Source organism: Cnephaeus nilssonii (assembly GCF_951640355.1).
Source record: "Cnephaeus nilssonii genome assembly, chromosome: 9".
NCBI classification, from domain to species: domain Eukaryota; kingdom Metazoa; phylum Chordata; class Mammalia; order Chiroptera; family Vespertilionidae; genus Cnephaeus; species Cnephaeus nilssonii.
This window is the reverse complement of record NC_137080.1, coordinates 73,604,266-73,624,773: the sequence shown is the minus strand read 5'-3', so window position 1 is coordinate 73,624,773 and position 20,508 is coordinate 73,604,266. Positions and strand designations below refer to the sequence as shown.

Below are 20,508 nucleotides of genomic sequence, written 5' to 3'. Positions count from 1 at the left end.
TTTGCCTGAGGAAATATTACAAGAACACCGACGAATTCTGCTAAGGAAACAAGAAAGGATTTTACATGGAGGGTAACTATCCAACTGCATCTTGAAGTTTGAGTGGGATTTGCCAGAAGAGTGCTAGGAGGGACATTCTGGGGTGAGGAAATAATAATGTGCAAAGATGCAGATGCCAGAAAGAGCACAACAGTTTGGGGGAAAGCCCCTGTGTGCACCACAATAGGAGCAGCAGAAGAAAATTGCTTTGGATACACAGGCACGGGCTGGCTGGGATATAAAGGCCCAGACCCTGCCGAGAGAGTCTGGACTTCATCCGTAGGCAGTGGCTGCCTCTGAGGGGCTTGAAGCAACAACCCAACAAGAGCAGATCTAGAGAGACGACTGGCAGCAGGGTTAGAGGCCTGGCAAGGAAAAGAACTGCAGGCAAGGGTATCACTTTGGATTACTTTTGAAAACAAGAGAGAAAACGAGGCCCTGAAATAAGGCTGAAGCAGTAGGGATGGAGAGAAATCTTAAAATATATGCTGTCTTAAGTGAAATTTGTGGGTGTGCTATTCTCCTACTATATCACTATGCACTCCACTTTCAGAGCCAAATACAAATTTCAATAGAGTAATTTTGAATATTTACCAAAGGAATTCACTTTACAACATACAACAACTTATTTCTTCACTTTAAATGGGATATTCTGCTTACCTCTGCTGCTTCTTGCTGCTGTTTTACTACGGAGGGATCAATTCCAGGATCCTCCAAATCCCGGATGAAATCTTGAGTATCTTTTGTGGTCACGACCAAGGACATGTGATCACACCAGAACTTTTCTGCTAATTCCATTACATCCAGTAGTTTGGCTTCCCTTTCTTCCACCAGCGTGTGTATGTTCTCCCAAATGAAAACCATTTGGTCAAGCTTATCCTGAACAGCTATGGAGCGAAACAATATCAAAAAGGCAGTATGTTAGCCCTATTTCAGCAAGCAAGCAGAACATTTGTTTCACACATAAACGGTGATTCAATATGGTATCTAAAATTGGACCAAATGTTGGTTGATCCCAGTCTTGTGAGTACCATTGGGCGCATCAGCCTATTCCAGACTAATGTGAGATCTGAGGACACCCAGCTCCTCCTGGCTGAAGGCTCTTCCTGATGAAAGTGGATGCTCAAGGACAAGTGAGCTTACAGGAAACCTAAGTGCATCCAGTTTCAAGTTCAAGTCTCCTTAATTCCAAGGAAAGGGAAATAACTACCTAAGTATATATTCTTTATGGTCTCCAAATCAAGAGGACAGATGCCTGTTCAGTCCCAGGGATATAACAATGTAGGATATGTATTCTGGGCTTGTTTTCTAGAGTACCCTTAACATGAATTTCCACTAACTTGTGTACATGTTTTTTTCTACCCCAGCTCATATCTTTAAGACTGGCTGGTTGCAGTCATGGTTGGTTGCCATTTCTGTGGCTAAGTGGGATAGAATACCCATTATATGTAAGGCAGTGTAGTTAGTAATGAGGAAAACAATCCCTAGGTTTAGTCTTACTGGTATTATGCTTTCACCAACTGGTTTAAAAGGTCAGGAGAATGTGTGATTTTTGTATAATGGCACACTTTGTATTTAACCGATTATTTTACAAACACAGGAAGACATTAACAAGGAATTAATGTACACAGCCCTTCAACCCCAAACACGATGTATTTGTAATACCTTTTCTAAAATCTGGCACCCTGATATGTGATTGGACTGTGGTAAACAGCGTGAACATTTAGAATTGTTTTGAGACTAAAGTTCAATTGTTTCCCTATCCTGAAATTATTACCTCTGGCAGATATGTCTTTATCAGTGCCCCCAGATCGAGCAATCATTTCCTCTCCCCGCTGTTTAAGAGTCTCATACAATGGCTGCAGCTTCTCCATGTCCACCGACACGTTCTTGTTTTCACTGATCTGCTCCTTGATCTTCTCCACCTCAGCAGAGATGGAGGGCGGCTGCCTCAAGCGCTCCACGATGCGGTCCAGGCTCTCAAGAATCTGGTCTATCTTGTCATGGAACTGGTGGTAACATAAAGGGGTCACTTATGGGAAAATGATCTGTGATACCCAATGTGAAAATTAAAAAACAAACACATACAAAACCACATCTACTTAATGTCACAAACAAGAACTAAATCTTAGTCCTTTTGTTGACATATCCATCCAAAGAATTATATCCAGCTGGTGTATCAAGACATCCTGAAACCATGATTCACAGACAGACAGACATGGCCTTCTTTACACCACACTACTTATGTAAACTGGATTGCTTCTAACAAGTAAGTGAGTGATTCATTAAGAAAAGGAATATTTTAATGTATAAGTGGGACACCTGACAGCATTTCATCTGCTGCTTCACTTTGTTATCTTAATTCAAATTAATGTTTTAAAGTAAGTTAAATAATCTGGGTGTTTGTCTATCAAACGGATTGTTTTATTCACTTTTACTGATTCTTTTGGCATCCTAGAAAAGTTATATTAATAAATGTGAAATTCATGGGCAGTTTTGGTTAAAGGAGTTTCTTAAGTTATGAGTTTCCTAAACTGAAAAATGTTTGATGCTGAAATGAACGGTCGTATTTAATTCATGATCAAACACATAATCAGATTAATGCAAGAATTTTAAACTTTTGTTTGTAAAGTTACCATAGACAGTGAAGCAAAGTTATAAAAACTTGTTCATTCATAGATTCTACCCTATCCTCAACATTAAAGGAATCATCACTCGCTCGACATTATAGGAAATGGACCACTAAATATCAGCATATCTAATAATAAAAACCAAATCATGAACATAGAAATCACAGGTAATTTCGAATGCAACTTAAAAGAAGATATCAAAAACAGAAAAAAATCATTTTCCAACTTTATATTTTTCCTTCTTATTCAGCCTATCATTCACTCTTTATTTCTTTTTCGATCTTATTTCATTTTTTCTATCACCATTTATCCCCTCTATGCTGTCTTCCACCTCCACTCACCCCTATGCTCCCACCTACCATTACCACACTGTTGCCCATGTCCATGAGTTCTCTCTCTTTTTCTTTTCTTTTTTGCTCAATTCTTTCTTATTGCCTTCTTGGGAGTGCTTCATTCATAGTGATAATAACACTTTCTTTTATTTCTCCCAATGGCAAATACAGCATTCTATTCTGGATGGACACATTTAAATATTTGGACAATGTGGACAACTGTATTTCTCAAGTCATTGAAAATTATTTTTTATTATATCTACAAGCAGACAAAGAAATATAAGGACTAAACTCAAGCAAACACCACCTCCGAGAGATGAAGATATCAATACTCAAGAGATAATGTAGTGAAATGATTTTAGCTGAAATTTAATCAGGAGATGCCGGGAAATGTCTTTCCATGCTCTGTTGTTTGAAAGAACCCATATCTGGTGCACATCATTACCTGAGTGGACTGAGAAATGGCTTCATCCAGGGCCACAGCTCGCTTTTTGACATCTTCTTTAATTTGACTGTAAAGGCTGTCAGCTGCCACATACTTCTCTTGGATAGAAAAGCCTTCCTCTGGGCTCAGTTCCAATAACTGTGGCCCAGTTTTGTTCATCTTATCTATATGAGGTTTGTGTTCGGCTATCAACTCTCGCAGTTGCTATAACAAACCAAACAGTTTCTCAGTATCTGAGGGTCACACCTCCATATTACAGCTGTCTACAACCCCAATGCATCCAGCTGGCAGGAAACTCCAAACAAACACCCTCCCCTCGCAAGGCATTTAATACATGATGGCTCATGCAACTCTTTGCCAGAAAGAGATGCCCCTGACACAAAGATTAAACAACAGTCTGGTCGTGTCAAAGTCCCTTTAAGGACACATGCAAAATGTTGGTTGAGGGAAAGAACGGATTCTAGTTCATTATGCATTTTATAGCATCATATATTTTGACAAGAGTTTCTAATAGCACGTGATCTCACTCATCTAGGGGAAATAATGAACAACATAGACGGATGAACAAGAACAGACCCAGAAACAAGGAGGCATGGATCAGACTGTTGGGCCTCAGAGGGAGGGTAGGGGAGGGTCGGGGTAAAGGGGAGAGATCAACCAAAGGACTTGTGTGCAAGCATATGAGCCTAACCAGCGGTTAAGGACAACAGGGGGGTGGGGGCATGTGTGGGGAGGGGTATGAGATGGGAATGGGGGGATGAGGACAAATATGTGATACCTTAATCAATAAAGAAATTTTTAAAAAATTAAAATAAAATAAAATTAGATCAGAAACAAACAAACAAAAAGAGTATTAGCCAAGGGTCATGTTACATAAAAAGATTCTGAACTTACTATATGTCCCCAACGTACAGAGACTAAGCCATAACTCTTGGTGTCTCTTTATGCACAATCATAATACATACAAATATTAATTAAAATAAAAGAAAGAGGGGAAAAGCAAAAAAAAAGAAGGAAGAAATGAAGAAAGGAAGGGAGGCAGAAAGGAAGGAGGTAAGGAAGGAAGAAAGGAGGAAAGAAGGAAAAGGAAGGAAGGAAAAAGCAAGAACCTCAGTAGAAGGTAGCCACAATGCTGAGAGAAGAAAAAAACTATATATAAAGCTACATTAGGTGAGGTAAGCCCACAAGCCATTGTAATTATATATAAATCAATATAAAAAGTGTATACATGTATATTATAGACACACATATGTATTAATCTAGTCTATGTACATATATGATATATACATATGAATGAACTATTTGTAGTTACTTTTAAATGTTAAAGACTGCTAGGGTAATCAATCTATCAAATACACAGCTGTATACGAAGCATTATTTATAAGATGTATTTAAGGAAAAATATGTTAAATGAATACATTGATCAATATCTAATCAATTGACACAATGATATTTATATTAATGAGTGTGAAATCAAAATGAAGTCCCATTCTTTTTAGGGAGACAAATAAATCTGGAATATCTACAATCCATGGAACCCAGTGCCTCCACTGGGCAGTATTTCATGGGCCAAATCCAAAGCCACTCCCAGGGGAAAGATCAGTCATTGCCTGCAGGTTTCTCTGAGGCTGACCTCCATAAGCATTGGGGAGTGTTCCATTTATTCCACATTATTCATTTGGTTCCCTAATCAGCAGTTCCTTGTCCTCAGATATTCTCCAAACTGTTTGCTATCTAGACCCAATTAAAAGCTTGTCTGAGAGAGATTATATTCAGGGAAGACAGTCTAGAGAAAAGCTACCAATCTTATCCTGCAAATATTTTAATTTCTATCATTCATCAAGAAGAATCACCAGAATGGACACATACCATTTTTTATTAAAAGTGCCCACTAAAATCAGCCATGAAATTCTTTTGAAAAGTGAGGGAATCACTTCATTAGATCATTAACCATCTCCAATGTAACATACTATTTTTGAAGTGTTTCTGAAGGTGGTCTCAAAACTCTTTTGCAAAAGAGCTAAATAAACACAAATTCAATTTTTACAAAAGGAGGGGGATCTAATCTAACATGTTGCACATAAGAATGTGGAAAAGGTCATGTCTGCAGTCTAGCTCCTGGGTGGTCCAGGCTGCAATTTTCTTATTTTTGTTTCATATTGTTAGATCGTAGTTTCATGCTGCTTTACAGTATAGAGGTGGTGATGGTGATATTGGCTAACATACAATCTCATGGAAAAGAAATGTGTTACACACCTTTCGGTTTCAATATTCTATAAGGCATGTTTGTAAAACAAGCTCACACTTTGAATTATCAAGGGACTCTCAAGTAACATGAGAGATCTGGAGTTCTTGAGTTGCTAGAGTCTAAGTAGGTCTCATCTGTGTAGCACTACTATGAGACACCTTTGCTTGGGAAGCAGTGAGATGAGCCTTTGTAAAACCATTTCATGACAGACAAGAAAAGACCTACTAGGTGCCTATGTTGGGTGTATGTGTGTGCATGAAGAAAGGGCTCCAGAGGAGATGTCTTTTGCTTCATAAGTAACAAAATGATTCCTGGTAGCATTATACTACGATAAGAGTCCAGTTTTATGTATGCTGGAGACACCTAATGTAACTTCAAGGTATCTACCATTTGGTAACACGGCTCTTGGAGCCATTTTTCATTCCTGGCTAGAATGAATTGAAAGGTATTTCCAAAAATAGCTGGAGAGGATATTGTGAAGTTACAGAGGACAGCCACTCTAAAAGGGGGCAAATAGTCTGAAAAGTTTAGTTTGAACAATTTGAAGTCTTGGCTACACAGTTCTATAGTTCCCTTTATATAGAAAATCGTAAGTTTGTTTTGAAAGCTGAAAATTATGCAAAAATATTACCTCAATTTTGAAATTTTCAAATCAATAATAATACCTGATTTTATGCTAATAATGTAGCTACTCAAATCTCACCTTGGAGTAGAAGAAATCCATGAAACATTTTATATTAAAAATCATCCAATGGCTAGGCATCAAGATTTTTGTCACAAATAAACATTTACACTAAATTCAATTAAATTCTATATAGTTTGTAAGTCTTTCTCCTGCTGAACGATTTAGATAGAACTCCATAAACTTTCCATTTTTGTATTAAATAGTGTTCTCTAAAGCTCTCTTCTAAATAAATGCTTCATTTAGAGATATTCATCAATGCCAATACATTGAAAAAGTAAACAAACAAGATTAGTATGTCAGATAATTCAAACAATGATGTAATATATCCTGAGTTAAACTTTATGCGTATGCGTGTGCGTGCGCGCGCGCACACACACACACACAGGGCCTCTAGTTACATATAAAATATAAAACTTAGTCAATATATAAAAATTAAAAACAATCAAGATGCACAAATTAAAAGTGTTTCAAAGGCTTATTTCTCTAACATTGTAAATGGAAATTGTTTTTATACCCAGATGGTTAATGCTATATACCATCCCATAAGAGCTGTGATATAATTAATGACATACACAGTGTGGTCTTCCCACATGAGTCTTTTCTCACTGCAAACCTGGATAACAGGTAAGCAACTCTGAGGTAAGCAAACTGTGCAGACCAGAACAGAATATTACTAAAATGTCCTAGTCATGTAAGGTGTCTAACTATATTTAGAAAAACATCATAAAAATCATGATTCTCTTTCAGTAGGGAACACAGCATTTCTTTTGACATGGAGCTTACCCGATGTTCTTCCTGTTGTTGTCTTAGCGTTTCATACTCAAGGGCTGGGGCGGGGAGCTGAGAGATGATTCTTTGTGTTTCCGTCAGCCATGGCCAAAGTTCTTCATATGTTTCCCAGAACTGGTTAACCAGGGACTGTGCCCGTTCCAGCTGCAGATATCGCTCTGAGTTTATCTGGCAGATGGAGTCATAGTTCTTCAATATCTTGTCCAGTTTTTTCTAGAAATGAAGATGATGAAATGTGTGTAACTGGTGAGGTGGGCCGAGTAGCACATGTACTCAAGAACGTTTGGTCCACTACTAGACTCCTGGTGCCGAGGAGACACTCAATAATGTATGTTAAAGGAATAAATCAATAAAAGCTATTTATATTTTAACTGTGACTATGTATTAAAAAGTTCATTTTAAATTAAAGAAAGGCCCTCTTGGTTCATATCCATGTTTTTGCATGTGGCAGGATTTCTTTCCTTTTAAAGGCTGAATAATATTCCAGTGTCTGCTAATATTAAGTGTTTTTAACACAATAAAAAACAAACTATACATATACATATGTAAACAATAGCAAAAATGTGGAAGATCAGGCTGGTAAATTATGATATATTCATACAGTGGAATTCTACACAATCATAAAAAAAATCATGGAATTTAATGACATAACTTCTCAAAAAAGATGTTAAGTGAAAAACACCAAAATATAAATAAATAAATACAAAAGCAAGGCCTCGAATTTTTATAAGACAGTGACCTCTCTAAACATAATTTGTGTCTTCTAGGTTAGAAAACGTCTCCTGAGTCTAGCAACATTTACATTACTTTCTCAAAAAAAAAAAAAAAAAAAAAAAAGGACTACCTTTCACTAATGAAATTGTAAGAGGAACTGGTAGTCAGCAAAATTAATTACGTATATTAGAATAAATGTAGAACATTATGCTATCCACTGATTTCATGGGGTGGTCAAAGTGATCTAGATTATGGTATAAATCCACATCATGAACTTATAGCAGAAGATAAAGCACAATAGCGGTCTAATGAACCACAGAATGACAGAGAAATTATTTCATGATGACCTGTGCTTTTCATGTCAGAATCTTTACAAAAATAATAAAGGAAAGATTAAATTATAAACAAGTAAATTGCCATTGTGGAGGATAAATAAAAGAGAAAGTATTAATATATAGTGTACACTGTATTACTCATCTATGTTATATCTTAAAAGAAATGCATACCCTTTAAAATGTGATCTTAGGCATAGGCATTTATATAATTTATTTTTGCCATGGCATATCTTCCTATTAGAAGTGTTAATTTCTTTAGGCTTTTCAGATGTCAGAATGTGAAACAATGTGGCTGGTTTTCCATCAATTTAGAGAATCATTAAAACTACATAAACTGGATGCTTCCTTAATTACTCAGCTCATTTTCCCTCCTATACAGCTTACAGTAACTTCCTACGGCATGGATTTCAGCATTAGAGAGAACCACATACTCTGTTTTTTCTTCCAGCTCAAGAGACCCAAATGTTTATGAAGTATGTAAACAACAGTTGACATTTATAATAACAATTTATAACAATAATAATGGCAATAATACAGCTAACATTAATTGAATGCTTAATGCACACCAGTTAATCAAGGGCTCAAACTTGAATAGCTTTTCTGTATATTATAAAGATTGTCCCAGGGTGACTCCCTTAAGGAATATTCCTTTCACTGTTATTCTTGAAGCTTGAAAAACGCCTTATTTGCAACTAATGATTTAGCTGTTTAAACAGCAGCTGTGGATAAAGGAAAAGTGCTTTCCTAGGGCTGAAAGCTCAACAGATGCCTTTATTCAAGAGTGTCACTACCAGTCACAGGCAAGATTATACCTTCATTGATTGCTTTTCTTCTTCACTGCACGTGGTCATGATTTTATGTCCAGACTTAACTAGCTCATCAATAATATCCTTGTGTCTCAAAATTTCCATGGTGAATGTCTGTGATTTACAAAAATAAAGATTGAAAAAAAAAAGAGAGAGAGAGTATAAGAATAAAATGAAAACAATTAGGTAAAGTAGCTGAAAATACCAAGTTACACTAGTGGAGTTCGGCAAAGTAAAGCATGCAAGCACATTTTCTAGCCGAGCAGATAATTGAGATGTAATTGGAAATGTCCTTCACCTTTTGAACCTGCAGCTGAGCGGCCGTCTGGTCTTGCTCAAGCCTGATGTCACCCAGAGACATCAATTTCTTTTCTGTTTCAGTAATCCAGGATATCTCGGCATCAGCCGCTTGGTCAAACTAAACAAAAGATAAATAATTAGGTCAGCAAGTTCCTGTAACTGGTGCCAGAAAAATACCTATGTACATATATTTTCAATATCCTTATTACACAAGTGGGAAAACCTGAGCTTATCTCTTCATGGCATCCTGAAATAATTCATGATCATGACTGAAGTTACAAAGAAAGGAAAACAACTTTCACAGAGTAATTAAACACAAGCTCTTAAAACATGTTGAATCCATAGCACGGCATCCATGATTTTAGGACACCGAACACTGCTGCCTTCGTTTGGTAGTCATAAGAATTTTCTCCCTAGGAGCACTATCCAAATTGGTCAGCTATAAAAGTCAATAGCTGAATACCATCTTTCAATCATTTCCTCATCACTTTAAACCATATGATGTGCAGGTAGCATTCTGCTATCAAAGTATACGATTCCTAGCAAAAAAAAAAAAAAATGAAATGTTCCCATTTTTTATTATCTGTGTGTATATAGATGTATGTATAATACGTTTCTACACATACAGAATGTATCTCCAAATGATTCATGTACAATGTTTTACAACTCATTTAATAATAGCAGAAAACATACTCAAGAGCTTTCTTGAATATTTCAAGAGATTTTTGTTTTCCTGATCATAATCGTTATTCATGGTAGAAATTCATACGATACAGAAAAATATACAGAAGAAAATTAAAAACTAGAGTGAATACCATTGGTATTTTGGTGAATTTTCTTCCAGGAGTTGAGAGAGGTTTTTAAAGGTCTGGATAATACCGTATAAACAGTTTCATATCCTGCTTCTTCATTCATTATGAACATTCCCCATGGCATGTTCTTTTATGTGTGATTTATAAATAACACCATTGTATTCTAGCATACTTGGATATTTTCATTTAGGGTCTCTGCATTTTTTTGGGCCATTATATAAACAATCCTGCAATGAATATCTTTGTATATAAATCTCTATTGGCATCTCTAATTAGTTCCTTAGGGTAGATTCCTAGACGCTGACTACCATGTCAGAGAGCATGACCATTTTCAATACCTTACATCAGATAAACCCCAATGCCCTCCAGGGCCAAGCACTTATCATGTACAAGTAAAGTGAGTAAGTGACACCACAAGCCCCAATAACAAATGGTAACCAACAACAGCCTCCGCTGGAAGATTCAGCGGGGAATGGACATCGTCAGTATTCAAGTCCGGTACTGCCAGACCTTCTACTTTTTTAGGAGAACCTGGAAATCCAGAAGGGGGAAGAGGGATAACTAGGTGAGGAGTGAGAAGGGTGGGGATAAGAAACTAGATTGAAAAAGAATTCACACTGTTAAGAGTTTATGCAACATTATGCAGACTCCTGAGAGGATGGAGTGAAAAAAAAAAAAAATCATCGACTAATTCAGCAGCTTCAGATGTGGAAAAAGAAGTCTCCTTTAAAAACACATGGAAGAGTCCTCTGTGCATGGATTACTAGCTAACGTGGTTAGAAAGCAGACGTGTTATGCTAAGTGAAATAAGCCAGTCAGAGAAAGACAAATACCGTATGACTTCACTTCTATGTGGGATCTAATGGACAAAATAAACAAACTAGTAACAGGGTCATAGATACAGAGAACAGACTGACAGCTGTCAGAGGGAAGGGGGGTTGGGAAGGCTGTGTGAAAAAGGTGAAAGGATTAAGCAAAAAACAACAAAAATCTGACAGAAAACAGCATGGTGGTTACCAGAGGGGAGGGGGGGAGGGGAGGTAGAAGAGAGTAAAGGAGGGACAAATGGTGATATAAGGAGACTTGACTTTGGGTGGTGAACACAATACAATATACAGATGATGTATTATAGAATTGGACACTTGCAACCTATGTAATTTTATTAATCAATGTCACCCAAAAAATTTTTAAAACAAGTGCAAGAGTCTTCCTATGCATGGATTATTAGCTTTAAAGCCATATACTGTACAATGGAACTTCAAGGTAGAACTTCATTACATGACTCACTTAAAGAGCACAGACTGAGAAAAACAGTCCAGGCCTTCTACCTGAGTGCAAAAGATATCCGAATAAAATTCAACAGTAATGGTTTGTTTTCTTCTGCTGGTCCCTGAAAAAATAAAGCGATACAACATCCCTCTTGTTTGTGTTCAAGCAATTTTTAGTATTTATATGACAGTCCTAATAAAGAAAGTCAGGCTGTTAGTGTTAATATTAGCTTAGTACCACATCTCCCTCTCTATAAAAAAAAGTAGCCAATGAAAAACAGTATGATGATACCATCTAAGTTGCCAAAATGGAAAGCTGAAACTCAAACACTGTTTCTTTAACCCAGGCAAATATTTGCTCTACTGAAAGAAAACAAGACTTGCAGCAGAAATTTCCCTTCTGTCTTTGAATGTTGTTGTTGTTTTTTTAATTAAATTGACAAATATTTATTATTTAGCAACAAATGGAATAGCCACAGGGTCTACATTAAGCAATTTACAGTTAAGCAAGGCATTTTATTTAGGTCTGTGGCTCTTTTAAATGACTGCTGAACATCGGTATTTCTATTGAACCATAAAAACTGCTTCTTTTACATGTGAGCAACACGAGAGCAAGATTACCAGACAAATTTTAATAAATTTGCCCACAGCTCATACAAGTAGTAAAAAGTGACTTCAAATGAATTGTAGATAATCTTAGCATCCATAACTGCATTCTGGGAAGTACTTTGATAGTATGCATCACGAGTGGAGTCTAGTCATCAACCTTGGCTACTATAGCTCCTTTCCTGTTATTAATAACTAGGTTAATTACAACGGTATCACTATTATAGATGAACTAGCATTTCAGGATGTTTTACGAGTTAGAAACAGACATTTTATTTGGCTATCTCTAAATATTCCTGCAATACACTCTCTACACTGGTAATAGCCAACCTTCTACTGAACACACTAAGTGCTTAACATGTAATATCTCTTTTAATCCTGACAACTATATAATGTATTACCAGTAACTCCATTCACAGCCGAGAAAATTGAGGCAGAGAGAAGTTCACTGAGTTGCCAGAGATTTCTCAGCTAGTAAGTGCTGAATCTGAGATCTGAACCAAGGTGGTCTGCCTGAACCCTAAGGGAAGGGAGCATATCGCATGTCTTTTAATTAACATGCACTTTCTGCAGTCTTTGTTGCCATGTTTTGCCCTTTGTTCTTGGGCTCTATGAACTAAAAATACTCATGCGATGGCACCAAAAATGTTCAAATGCCACAACAGTTAATAAGGGGTAGGTTTTAACTTCCTATTTAAACATTTGTCCAATCTCTGACAGATTGCTTTCGGACTTATCTAGAAAGTTTCTCTTGAGTGGCAACGGAGGTTTGAGAGTGATAAGGAACCTTAACCTCAAGGACACCCTTTCACTCCCTTCCCCTGGTGAGGATCTTATCACTTTCTTTTGATTAGCACTTCCTTCCATTTTGCTGCACATTATTCATAACACAGCCCATATTTTCCCACCCCAACACCTGGAGGGTCTAAACAAATCTCACTTCCGTGGGAGAGGTTTCCTTCTAGTTCTTTAAAAGAAATAAACAGGTGTTATGGTGTTATTTTTCTCCATGGCTGAATCCTAATGACCCAATGTGCCGTTTATTTTAACTGCACCCAAATCACCAATACATGTGCCTTTATATTGGGGTTACATGGTCTGCTAAAATAAACCGGGCAATTAGAACTCCCAGGGAGATGGACACATTTTAGCGACTTTTGACAATTGTATATTTGTAAGAGGCAAAGGACAACAATGAGCTTCTCTGAGGTTTAAAACAATCGCAGTGGTCAGAATTCAGGCTACAAATCGGTACATCTTTTAAAACCTTTTGCACTCGGATGTCGAGTGTGACTTGACACGGTTAGCATCGGTAGCAGCTCGTATGTCGAGCCACACTCGACACATAGTTTCACCGCGGGGGTGAAATTATAGAGATTAAAATTACTCTTTGAATGTATCAATAATTTGAAATATAAAAAATCCAAGTAAATAAGTTTGTATGAAAAGAAACTCCAGTTTTTTATTCTACTGCCGCGCTTTGTAAAATCTGGGGTATTTAAAAAATTAAATCCGGAGTAGAATAAAGGAATCGAGAAAAAAGCAAGCCAGTGCAAAGGGTTAAGCAATAGTGCCTTTCCCATTTCCACAGGGCTATTTGGCTCAATTTGCAATTCAACAAAGAAAGCAACAAAGATGTGTTACTTGGTGTAGGTTTAACATGTAAAAATATGTAGTTTCTAACTCAGAAAACGGCATTCAGTGTTAGGAAGCAAGTATCTTTCATAGTCTGTTTTCTTTCTTTTTTACTTTATAAAGCTCATCACCACTGTTTACTACGCTGCCTTGTCCACTCCAATGTTTCCTGTTTTTCCTAATAGTCATAAATGATTCAATTCTTTTTAAAAATGTATCTTCTTCAGAATATCAATGCCTACAAATCTGTAGTCAGATTCGGGGGCTAGCTGACTGGTAGCACTAAACGTATACAGTCGTCACCCATTTGCACAAAATTGAGGCTGCTCAATTGTTTCCCAAATAAAAACAAAACATCACTCAAATTTACATAAGGCTCTTGACCCAATGATTTCAAAATTTATTGACACATCTTTTCAAAACTGCTATTTTGATATAGGATTAATATGAAAAATCTACCCATGCCAGTGTGACCTTTTTAAAAAACTAAACTTATACAGGGCAGTTAGAAAGTACATGTTGATTAAAAGACCTGCTATATGCTCCCTTCCCTTATGTCTTCGAACTTTAATTCTTTTTGATGTTTTCCTGGACATCTTTCATGTCAATATTTGGAAGCCAATACAACTCTCTGATAATGGTCTGACAGTTCACAAAGTCCCTATGCATTTGTTGAATTACAAAAAGCAGGTTATAACATTATAAAGGTGCTGGATTGGTTATGTAAACAACCTTAATGTGGCAAAAGATGAAACATCTTAAGAGAAATTTGCTTGGAATACAGGTATTCAAAATTTAGTTTAATTTAACCAAGTTACTCCAAGACAAAACATGAAATCTACAAATTTAAAAATTACCAAGTCATGTTCCAGGCACATATCCTCACCCCGTCACTGGTGGGTGTGGTTATGTTGGGGGTTGGGATCTGGGATGGAGTAGTGTTACTAACACAAAGTGTATGTGTCTAAAGACATGTCTAAAAAGATGGGCTGTGGTCAGATCATGTCCATGTTTTACATGGAGAAGAGACAGAACGGTAGATGATTTGTATATACCACAAAAAGTATATAGTATAGAACGTGTGGCTAATATCAGGTCTGAAGATTTTTCTTTATTTTGCATCACATTCCTTTTATATTTCATGATGTATTATCTGGGTAATATAGTATAGAACGTGTGGCTAATATCAGGTCTGAAGATTTTTCTTTATTTTGCATCACATTCCTTTTATATTTCATGATGTATTATCACTGGGTAAACAGAAGACAAATACCTCAGTATCAAACTGCACTCTGGTCCTAATTCAAAACATCTCTAAGTGGGAAAGGTTGTAAAATAATTTCAGTGACATACTAGCTCCTTTATAAACCTGAAAATTATGAATGTAGAAACTACTCTTTTGAGTGTGAAACTAAAATCTCTGCCAAGTCAGAAAGGCCGGTTCCAATTTCTTCTTAACCTTGCCTGGAGAGTGATCTCTGCGGTCCTTCTGGTGTGGCAGTCTCCCGGCTCCCAGTCCTTATAAACTGGAAATACCCTCACTACATACTTCCACTTCCCTATAGCAACGGCACCTTCCTTCAGATTAATGAAGGAGGTGAGAAAAATGGACCACCCGCAGGGTTTCCCCTCCCCATGTAATCTATAAGGAGGCACTCCAGGGTGGGAAAATGAGGTCTGGATGAAATTGGTTGTGGCTCCACCACATACTAGCTGTGGGACCACAGGCAGGTCACTTCACCACACTGCACATTTTCCTCCCAGCTCTAAACCGTGTATCTTCCTTCCTTCCTTCCTTCCTTCCTTCCTTCCTTCCTTCCTTCCTTCCTTCCTTCCTTTTCTTTTTTTGATGACTGAAGTTCATTTTACTGTTTTGTTTTTTATTACTAGAGGTATTCCATTGGACAGACTTGCAGGCATTTCAAAGGAATGCACACATAAACGCAGAACAAATACAGATGAACAACCAGAAGATATTAATGACATGAACATGAGCTGTATGACCTACTGATACTAAGATACGTTTACTATCCACATTTCTCTCTCTCTCTCTCTCTCTCTCTCTCTCTCTCTCTCTCTCTCTCTCTCTCTCTCGGAAAGCCAGAAGGATAGAGACCATTTTGTTTACACATTCTTTCTTCCATGGGTTTGTCTGTATTCTTTCAGAAAATCTTAACATTTTCTACAAGGAATGATTTTATCAGGGGAAAAAAAATTGTGATTTTCCTAAAAGATATATATTTTGGGTTCTAGAAGACATATACTGAACTGATATACATTTTTTAACTTTGGAAAACACTTGCAAAACCTTGAATAGAACTGGACACATATTTGAGCTCACTAACCAACACAAGCTCAGCCTGTCACCTTGCCCTTAGTACTATCTTGCTGCACTGAACTAGCCAACCACAGTTAACTACTCCCAAGAGAACAGAATATTTGTCTTGCTATTTATAGAGAAGTCTCCAGAGCCAATTCTGAAACTTTGGAATAAATTTCGGGGGGAAAAAAACTGGGTACTTTCAACTATCTGAATAAACTTCACAAACAAGCACACTTATTTTCTTATAATAATGAGGCATACAAGTTCCTCCAAGCTTTGAAAACAGTCGTGAAAGTACATTCCAAGGGCATGAATGCCCTCCCCCGCAAACATTTCTCAGGCAGGCCTTCTGCTACCATTGTACTTGGTCGGCTTCTGTGACTCCCGAGCGCAGCACTGAAATGAGCAGTGAGGCATGTGCCCCAGAACCGTATAAATCACACTTTGACGGCAACCTTAGAAAATTAATTTCGGATGCTCCCACACAGCCTGCTTGATTTGTGTTTCTTGCTCTTGGCTGGCACTGGTGAAAGCTTAGTCAGACACCTTCTCACGCTCTGCTCTACAGTCACTGCACTAACCCCATCCCAGAGAGCTGGCAATAAGGCGCTGATGACTTAATGTAAATATCCAGGGATTTCAATAAAAGTTAATCAAAACATGTATTATAAACTTCTATTTCCAGGACCCCCCCTTCATTGGCTACAATTTTCTGAGGGAGCTGTGGCTAATAGTTGGGTGCCTATAAAACTCTGGAACTCCCAACTCCATGTGAGTCACAGATAGATTGAAAACTATCCTTTTCCCCTTTACAGAAAAAAGCTCTACCAATACAACTCTGTCCTTGTTAGAAAGACTACAGCCTCTCTTTGCAAATGCTCCATGCAAATGACCAGTTAATACTGATGTGCATGACAACTCAAAATATTTACTCACTTACAGATTAGACTTAGCCAGTGCATAAAATTAGCATTCGTCATATGCATATATGTACACAAAAACAGTTTTCTTTGGAAAGCAGGGATGATCTACCCAGTGGCTGATTTGGTGAGGATCCGTCTGGGAAACAGAGAGGCAGATGGCTGCTGACAATGTGCAGATTAGCCGTGCCCCGGCACTCAGACGTCAAAGTAACCAAAATCTTTTCAAATCCCTCCTTTCATTTTTGAAGCAGAACCAATGAATGGAAACACTATTAACGGAAATCTTTGTTCAGGTAGAGGCTCTGCGAACAGCCGGGGAAAATGTATTGCCTAGACAACAAACCACTTGCCCCTACCTGCTGTGTTCTCAGAATGGCGGCATCGATCTCCTCCACCTTCTGAGTGATGGTGTCGCTCACTAATCGGTAGCGCTCATTGTCCTCTGCCACCATTTTTTCAAGTCCCTCCCTCGCCCTCCAGGGCACCAGTTCCAGTAAGGCACTGCTCACTTCATTAAGGGAATCCAATAAGGCTTTGCAGCTCTTAGCTTCCTTTTTCAGCTCCTGAAAAACAGAATTAAGAAAGCATACAAACCTGTGGGTAAATACTTACATGTCTGAACAGGCTTCTCCTTTTACTAATGTATTTGGGGCTAACATGCTTTGCAGGCCAAGAATGCGATGCACTGGCACCCTTACTTTCAGCTAAGTTCTAGAAACCTTTGTTATTTCAAGCAACAGGGAAAGTGTTTCCTGAAAAGTTCTGAAGGACAATTCATTTGCCAACATGGCAAGATTTCACCCTTGAAATTTAATCTGAATGTCTATAAGTTGGAAAACAAAACCAAGCAAGTTATCTTGTATTATTCTCTGCTGTCTGGTAACCTCTAAGTCAGTGGTTCTCAACCTTTCTAATGCCGTGACCCTTTAATACAGTTCCTCATGTTGTGGTGACCCCCAACCATAAAATTATTTTCGTTGCTACTTCATAACTGTAATGTTGCTACTGTTATGAATCGTAATGTAAATATCTGTGTTTTCCGATGGTCTTAGGCGACCCTGCTAGCGGTTCTCAACCTGTGGGTCACGACATTAGAAAGGTTGAGAACCACAGGTTGAGAACCGCTGCTGGAGAGCCTAAGACCATCGGAAAACACAGATATTTAGCAAAATTACAGTTATGAAGTAGCAACGAAAATAATTTTATGGTTGGGGGTCACCACAACATGAGGAACTGTAGTAAAGGGTCACGGCATTAGAAAGGTTGAGAACCACTGCTCTAAGTCATCAGGTACCATGGAAGTAAAATAAAGAGGGAAGTCCAAGCCGGAATCAAGTGACCCTCGAAATGAGGACACACTGGCTTTAAATCATCCCAGTTGAATCATTATAGGCTCAGCAAGCCTGACCTCACTGACTCCCTTTCCCCCAGATATGATCATACTTCAAGATAAAGACGGGCTGATATCTCGGGGAAAAAAATGATTAGCAGGGTAGAAGACCACATTTGCAATATAATTTTAAAAGCCACCTCACGTTATACATCTGTCTCACAAAAATAGTGTTATTCTAACCAAATTACGTGCATCTCTGGAAACGGTGATCCTTTTCCTTGATTTTATTTTTCTGTTTTCATCATCCTGTCTCTTGTGCAATAAACTGTAAGACTCTGAAAATAAATTATAATACGCTGTTTTCATCTCTGGGTTCCTAAAAGTTTACACAGTTGACCTGCTGCCAATTTCTGTTGGGTCCCCGCCCACCAAGGCATCCTTCAGCATATTAGTAATGACACGAGAGAGATATCACTTCATTCCTGTGTGAATAAGACACAGCCCCCTCAAGATAACAAACGGGTCCAAGGTGCATAAATCAGAGCATACTTTTTGTCGCGCTTGCGCTCGGCTTGCAGCTTCTCCCTTCGGAGCCTGAGTCTCGTATGAAAGCAATTCCACCTCCACTCTGTCCAGCCAGGTGCACAGCTCCTCGTGTGCGCAGTGCAGCCGGCTTGCAAGCTGCAGGGCCTGTTCCAGAGTCTTGGCCACATCCGCGCTCAATTTAGTAATGTCTTTGTACCTTGCTTTAATGGCTTCCAATTTATCTTGAATTATTAAAACTTCATCACCTAAAATTTCAAAGGCATGTTATAGCTCATGAAAGGAAAAAGAGGGGGGCAGAAGGAACGGTTTCTTCAGATATTATTATATACTGATGAGATTTTCAAGGTTGGGTGGGGCAGGGGGGGGGACTTTAGAAAACATTTTTCTGAAGAAGTTCTGACATGCCCGGCCAGCATGGCTCTGTGGTTGAGCATCGACCTATGAACCAGGAGATCACAGTTCGATTCCACATCAGGGCACATGCCAGGGTTGCAGGCTCCATCCCCAGTGTGGGGCGAGCAGGAGGCAGCTGATCAATGATTCTTTCATCATTGACCGCTTCTATCTCTCCCTCTCCCGTCCTCGCTGAAATCAATAAAACAATATTTTTAAAAACACACAAAATAACAAATTCTGACCCAAGAAAAGCCCTTTTCTGGGTTTTAACCTTTCCCAGGATTTCTGGCAAATCTTAATAGGTCCGGAAATGCAAATATGGAAACTGGAAAGGACCATAGTGCCTTCAGGTATGTGGAAAGTATCACCTTTGTATCTCTCTGTATGGTGCTTCCAGCTCTCAAGCAGAGGAGTTAAAAACAGTCTGCATTCAACTACCGACTTCATGGCCTAAAGACATTGAATTTGTGCCGTGTTCCCTTTCACAAGATCCTTAACCCCTTGCTGGTCACTTATCATTACATGAGGATAAGAATGGAACCTACTTCATAAGATTGTGATGAAAATTCAATGAGTTCATATTTGCAAAGTGTTTAGAACAGTCCTGGCATATATGTGTGCATATATTAAAAACAATATACTCATCTGCATGATTCCTCTATCTCATTTTCAGACACACAGAGAAATTGTGTCATGGGCTTCAGACTTGGAATTCAAGGCTCTAGATACTATAATGAATTTCTCCAACTTGGTACTTGCCCCCATCATGTACATAGGCTGAACTGGATATAGGTCTAGTGCAGTGATGGGCAACCTTTTGAGCTTGGTGTGTCAAACTTCGCCAAAAAACTGAGCATAACTCGGGTAGTGTGTCACTTTGAGGAAAAAACATTATTTCGCAAATGTTTCATCCTCGGCATGCGGCCCTTACCTTAGCGGCCGCGTGTCATCAGAAATGGCTACGCGTGTCAGTGCTGACACGCGTGTCATAGGTTCGCCATCACTGGTCTAGTGAAACTTTCCTAAGCCAAAGGAATTACTAAAACAAGTTAGGTTGTATCTGTTTCCTTAGTAAGCTCAAGCATGAAGGTATGACACCTGGGTTTAGCCAATGTATGTGTCACTGAATGCAGTCTGTCCTAAAATAAAATAAAAAAATATTGTCTACAGTCTATGCGCTCATCTAGAACAACAGCCTTCCGCAGGCGGAAAACCAGTGTAACTCCAGCATCAGCTTCTCTGACCATCTCCGGTGCCACAATGCTTTGTGTCATGAGTAATACACTCAACTTCCATTAAGAACTCAAGTGAGATCATGAGAAAAAAAGTGAGATCATATTCCC

General features: G+C 38.3%; 1 protein-coding gene across 14 annotated transcripts in view; it reads right to left on the bottom strand.

Moving 5' to 3' along the window:
- Window positions 1-20,508, bottom strand: part of DST (dystonin) — a 435,295-nt gene that overhangs the window by 53,299 nt on the left and 361,488 nt on the right. For all 14 annotated transcript variants that reach the window (XM_079780745.1, XM_079780756.1, XM_079780754.1 and 11 more), the window contains 8 exons: window positions 18,773-19,014; window positions 17,247-17,453; window positions 9,322-9,441; window positions 9,030-9,137; window positions 7,163-7,381; window positions 3,447-3,650; window positions 1,817-2,048; window positions 700-926 (listed from right to left, as the gene is read on the bottom strand). In XM_079780745.1, coding sequence (XP_079636871.1) covers window positions 700-926; window positions 1,817-2,048; window positions 3,447-3,650; window positions 7,163-7,381; window positions 9,030-9,137; window positions 9,322-9,441; window positions 17,247-17,453; window positions 18,773-19,014 — 1,559 coding nt within the window. The remainder of the gene's footprint in view (window positions 1-699; window positions 927-1,816; window positions 2,049-3,446; window positions 3,651-7,162; window positions 7,382-9,029; window positions 9,138-9,321; window positions 9,442-17,246; window positions 17,454-18,772; window positions 19,015-20,508) is intronic.